General features: G+C 29.2%; 1 protein-coding gene across 1 annotated transcript; it reads right to left on the bottom strand.

Moving 5' to 3' along the window:
• Positions 1-240: 240 nt before the first annotated feature.
• Positions 241-1,767, bottom strand: WRKY50 (WRKY DNA-binding protein 50). Its single transcript, XM_079058546.1, has 3 exons — positions 1,387-1,767; positions 628-769; positions 241-547 (listed from the first exon to the last, which is right to left on the bottom strand). The coding sequence occupies exons 1-3, from the start codon at positions 1,697-1,699 to the stop codon at positions 418-420; spliced, it is 585 nt and encodes a 194-aa protein (XP_078914672.1). The 5' UTR covers positions 1,700-1,767; the 3' UTR covers positions 241-417.
• Positions 1,768-5,774: the final 4,007 nt, after the last annotated feature.

The raw sequence follows: 5,774 nt of genomic DNA, 5'->3' as shown, positions 1-5,774 counted from the left end.
GGAATTTTGGAAATATAATCCTCTAACATTTCTTATTAAGTAAGAAATGTGAACATTGTGATGATTTACCTCTTTAATGTTAATCAGATTACCAAACATTTGGTAATTCATTGTTTGGGTCTCTCTCAACATTAAAGAGGTAAATCACAATGTCCACATAACAAGAAATGTAATGCACTATGCCAGGACTTGCACCTTTAAAGCTAATACTTTATCTATGGATTCTGTAGGACAACCATGTGAAAGACTGCTTCATAGCAGTTAAAAATAGTTATATTCTAAAACGATCCATAACCTTGGTCGGTTGAAGAAAATAAGTAACCGAACTACAACTTTCTTTTCAATAAGCTAGTAATGGAGTAAGCTTAGAAAAACTACTATACTTTAGGATACATTAACAAATCGTAGTACAAGCTATCAGTAGTTAGAAGGGCGTTGGTGGTTGTGAATGCCCTCGTAGGTTGTGATTACATATCGTGCATCCTCTACATCCCTTTCAACTCTCTTTTTCACCGAACATCCTGCTGCTGAACAACGATAATAATTCCTGTAAATATATTTATACAATGTCAGTAAATTTCCAACATGAACTATTAGTTTGTGTGAAATTACATAATTAACATGTACCTTGGGTTTGGACTGTTTTTAACCATCTTTTTGCCATATTTCCTCCACTTAAAACCGTCATCTAGGATCTCAACTTGGGATTTAGTTTTGAAGGCGACTTTCTCTTTTTTGCCATTTTGAGCCTGCCCAAATCCTGTGGCCCCTAGTTACAAAAAGAACGCTTATTAATTAGATACTTCATGCTTGTAAATAGAATAAACACCCCCCTTGCACACCCACCAACATGCTATACATTTAATATGGTAAAGGTAAATTGAAATGTCCTGAGCAAGAAAAGAATAGTCATGAACCCGACAAATAATATGGATTCTTTATCTCCTTACATTTAAGACAAGCTTAGCCAGGGATTTGTTTTTTCGTGTGCAAGTGTATGTTCGTGTTTGTGGATTAATTACATCTGACATAAATCACTAATTAAAATGGTCAATAACAATAGGATACATATGTTTATGCAAAAGGGTTATATTCTTGTAGTAACCCTACTCTATTACCACCCTGCCACAAAAGCATCGTGTGAGATGAAAATAAGTAATCTAGATAGGGGTGGATCGTATAGAAGGGAAATAAGTAATCTAGATGGGGGTGGACGTATAGAAGGGGAGCCCAATGAGCATTGGAGTTGAAACTCAGACACTAAATTTACTGAGTCTTGAACCCTCGATGGTTTTAGCAAAGACCACCCTAGATCGTTTTACTTGTGTGTTATTTAATATACGAAAAAGAATTCATATGATGTTAAGATCAAATGAGTTTACTTACTGTTGCTACTTCCATGAAGATGGATGTTGCTGCTGCTACTTCCGATCGACAGACCACCATCTTCAATGGTGGCAGAGGGGTAAACAGGAGCATGATGTTGATATTCAGGAACAGTGGATGCTTTATCTTCAGTTATCCAATCATCAAAGCTGAGAAAGCTCTCAACAAACTCATAAGTTTGCTGGTTTGGAACATCATAGTCCATGTCAGGCGAGTCTACTGATCTGTAACTGTAGGCTTTAGACATTTGATGATCATAATCATTCATTTTGATATGCAAGTTGAGGGTTTGCTGTTCTTGATGATATATCATCTCTAATGGAGGTTTCGTAGCTACCTTCCTAGAAGCGTGAAAGAAGGTTCGTAGTGTGTTATGTGTAGCGGTGGCAGTGGAGGCTGCTATTTAAAAGTTTGAAAGCCTTAATATTGGTCCCATGAAAACTATTGAAAACGATGGTTATGATGTTAGTTTTTGCATATTATTATAAGGAAATAGAATTAGGAAGCTGTGTAGGAAATTGGTAAATTGATGGGAGTAGGATGATGCTTGTTTGTAACTAAGGTCATGCGTCACCTAAGGCAACAGCATATAAGCACTTAAGGATCCTGTTTCTCAAGCATTAATACAGAACATGACAGCTTTATATTGTATTTGTTCTGTATGTATAGACTGATGTCAATGGACAACAACTGTAATTTTGTGTCGCACCCAAAAAGATGAACCAAGGTGAAAGAACGACTCGTGTTGTGCAAAAGACGTGAATATCCTTCTAATAAGAATAGGCTTAAAAAGCTTTTATAATCTTATCCCATCTAGTATGCTTATGTTTTATCCTATATAACAAACACAATCTAGAAGTCAAATATACTATTTTTGTAAGATTGTTATTGTATAAAAAATAATTAAGTATGCTTAAATATTATAAAAGAAAAAACTAAAAAAAACTTTGGTGCAAGATAAGCACGTTAGTATAAAAATGGAACTTTGTATTTGAAAAGTAATAGGATTGACTTGAAAAGTCAATTGTGAGGAAAGACCGAGGGGGAATAGACTGAAGGTGATGATAAAGGAAGACTTGTGAGTGGACTTTTGGGATTATTTTGTGGCTTGTAACTCATGCTATAGACCAACCCTTTTGTAACGCCAACCAAGGAATTATTAAATTATCTTTTTTTTGGTGATGAGTGTGTATGTAGGCTGATTGTCAAAGACACATGCAACTTATCTTTAAGATTTTGTAAAATGAATTTGGTTTTAAAAAAATAGTTACTGTTCTCTGTAATGTTTATATCTTTCTAACCTCTAACTACAATAAAAGCTTATTAACGAAGATTTATGATAATATTTGATTAAAGGTAGTTTCTGTTGAAATATCTTTTTGTTTGATAAAATGAAATTGATTACGACTGAAAGAATTTGATTCCTTTCGTTTCAAATGATATGATAATTATTTATATATTTTTAACCACCCTTTTTCAGTACGTTTATGATTTTAATTAACATGTCAATTATTTAGGAGATTGTTTATTTGAATTGTTGTACATGACAACAATGGCAAACATATGTTAAGTTTTGGTGGATCACTTCACCTATCTATTATTTTTTTTTATAATAAGATATATACAATTAAAATTAGTGACCTATCTTAAATAATTTTAGTGAACTTTCCTAGTAGTTTAGACATAATAATAATAATAATAATAAATAATAAATAAAAAACATGTATAAATCTGATTTTTACAGCCCATATTTTACAGTTGTAAAAACATATCAAGATATAAAAACTCGTCAACTACTATTGTTTTATTTGTTTCATTTTCTATCGGTTTTATTTAAATAATGAACCATATGGTTTTGGGTTCAGACTCATCACCGATGACAATGATAATAAATAATTTTAAATGTTTGACATTTATTAAATTAAATAAGAAGCATTTGATAAATTATTTTAGCATCACACATATAAGCATATTTGTCAAACACCAAAAAATAAACATCAACTTATTGTGTTGTGGTGTCGGATAAAGTAATCTATTTTTTTTAAAATTTATTTTGATATCGGATAAACTAATAAACACTTTATAAAAAAACATAAGTTGTTTTATGTAAACTAGGCAAAATAGCCATGTAGTCTTTTAGTCTTATTTGGCTTTTAGTAAGTTAATTTGGTTATGTCTAATATTTTGTTTAGTTGCAAAAAGTTTATTAGCATATTTAAAGGATGTGTAACATAGAACTAAAACTATATTTCATATTAGTTGTGAGACACATGTATTATATGAGTTAATTTTAAAAAACAAGTTAAATATAAAGGTCTAAATAATTGAGAACTTTGAATTTAGAAGAAAATCAGAAAAATAATTAATTATTAAAATTGAAGTGTTTTTTATCTTTTAAATTTAAACAAATAATTTAAATAAATAAACAAGAGAAACCAAAAAAACTTTAATTTAATGTTTTTGAAATTCGAAGGTAAACTCATTAATAAAACTGATCTCCATTTACTACTATATTTATTATAACTATGACATTAAAATATTATATAAAATTTAATAAAATAGGAAAACCCATAAAATGACATGTGGAAAAAAAAACTAATTCAAAATTATCACAAATTAACATTTGTCAAATTGAATGAGAGCATGTCATGTGACAAAAAAGTTCTTTATTTATTAGGGAGGATATCTAAATTTACATATGATACATTAATTCCACACAAAATTTTATAATTACCCTTTCTTGTTTGCAAAATAATGCATTTTGAAAACATAAATGAAAAAACTCATACTACTGGTCTTAAGATTTCGAAAATTATATGAATGGTTCTTGGACCAAATCTAAAAAATTAAATTTTGGCTAGCTAGTTTTTTTCTAAGTGACCAAAATGCCCTTGGATCAAATCTAAAAAATATGTATATCTCAAGAATCAATTCTAAAAATTATATATATATATATATATATATATATATATATATATATATATATATATATATATATATATATATACACACATTTTATTTATTTTTAACAATTTGATAATTTATTTTTATTTTTATTTTTATTATTATTATTTTTTTATTACATGTTTTACCTTTTTGTTTGTTTTTTTTTTTTTATAGTTTTAGTTATTTATGGTTTTTCTAATGTTTTTATTTAGTTAAATTCAACTAAATGAACTTAAATTCGGTAAATCATGTTGGAACGATTTTCTTTAATTTTTCTTATTTGTGAATTGAACCGGTAATTATTTTTTTTTTTAATTTTATGTCGCTACAGTTAATGTTTTTTCATTTGGACACTCCAACAAATAACCGAAGTTGTTATTTTCATTTATCTAAAATAATAATTATGTAACACCCCAAAAATTTCAACAAATTTAAACTTTTAAAACCAATCCACAAACCATCAATTGTTTACAAAATAGTTTTCAAAACAAGTTTATTATAAGAGTTTTCACAAAATCATAAAACAAAACACGATGATGTGTGATATTGACATATTTAATCATATAATTCATGCATTATCTTAATATTTTATGTTGCATTTGTGTTATTTATTGAACAAAAGGTACTTAATTAGTTGAAAATTCTTTTGCAGTAGCAAATACATGCTCGAAAGGAAAAGGAAGCGGAATTGACAAATGGAAGCTCAGATCTTGGATTTTGAAGAAGAAGATGAAATTTAAGAAGAACACGACGTGTTATCGCTAAACACAGCGTGTTGCATTGGAAATTCACGATGGAAAATTGCCTTTTCAGACACGCATTTTTAATGAAGAACACGACGTGTTGGCTCTTAAAACACGCCTTGTTGCACCGTTTTTCAGAATCTATATTTGGATCGTTACTTTTCAAAACCCGAACTGATGCTAGAGGTTTTATCGATTTTTGGAGGCCAGAGACATCCCAAGGGAGTTGTGGATTACAAAATTCGACTAGAAGCTTGTTCTTGAAGAGATCAAAGGCAATTAATCATTACTTTACCTAATTCTTTTGTTTGCATCATGTTTGCAATATTTACTTTCGTTTTTATGATTGTTTTTGCTGAAGTCATGGGCTAAAAACCCTGCTTTCGTTTAGAGTAGAGGATCTTATGACTATGTGTTGATTTTGTGGTTTTGAATTATGTGGAATTGATTATTTATCATGTCAAGTTTGTTAAAAGAACCTTATGTGTTAATAGGATTATTTTATGTTAATTACTAAGTAAATTGAGATTATATAAACATCTTCTTGATTGTTTGTCTCTTATGATTTTGTGACCATCAAGATTATAAGCCTAGTGTTGTGAACATAACCTAGGGTTAATAAGAAAATAAGTAAATTGATGTATGATCTATATATGATGACCAACCATATATGAATTAATATAACCAACCAAATGAATT

Source organism: Lactuca virosa, chromosome 7 (assembly GCF_052849685.1).
Source record: "Lactuca virosa cultivar CGN04683 chromosome 7, Lactuca_virosa_CGN04683_v6, whole genome shotgun sequence".
Lineage (NCBI taxonomy): Eukaryota > Viridiplantae > Streptophyta > Magnoliopsida > Asterales > Asteraceae > Lactuca > Lactuca virosa.
This window is presented reverse-complemented; position numbering and strand designations above follow the sequence as displayed.

What these genes read in the sequence shown, in the direction of transcription:
- WRKY50 (XM_079058546.1), bottom strand. Translation starts at nt 1,699, where the DNA reads ATGATATATCATCAAGAACAGCAAACCCTCAACTTGCATATCAAAATG. An exon ending in TCTTCATGGAAGTAGCAACA is followed by an intron (nt 770 to 1,386) that starts GTAAGTAAACTC and finishes TTTTGTAACTAG; the next exon opens with GGGCCACAGGATTTGGGCAG. An exon ending in AAAAACAGTCCAAACCCAAG is followed by an intron (nt 548 to 627) that starts GTACATGTTAAT and finishes ATATATTTACAG; the next exon opens with GAATTATTATCGTTGTTCAG.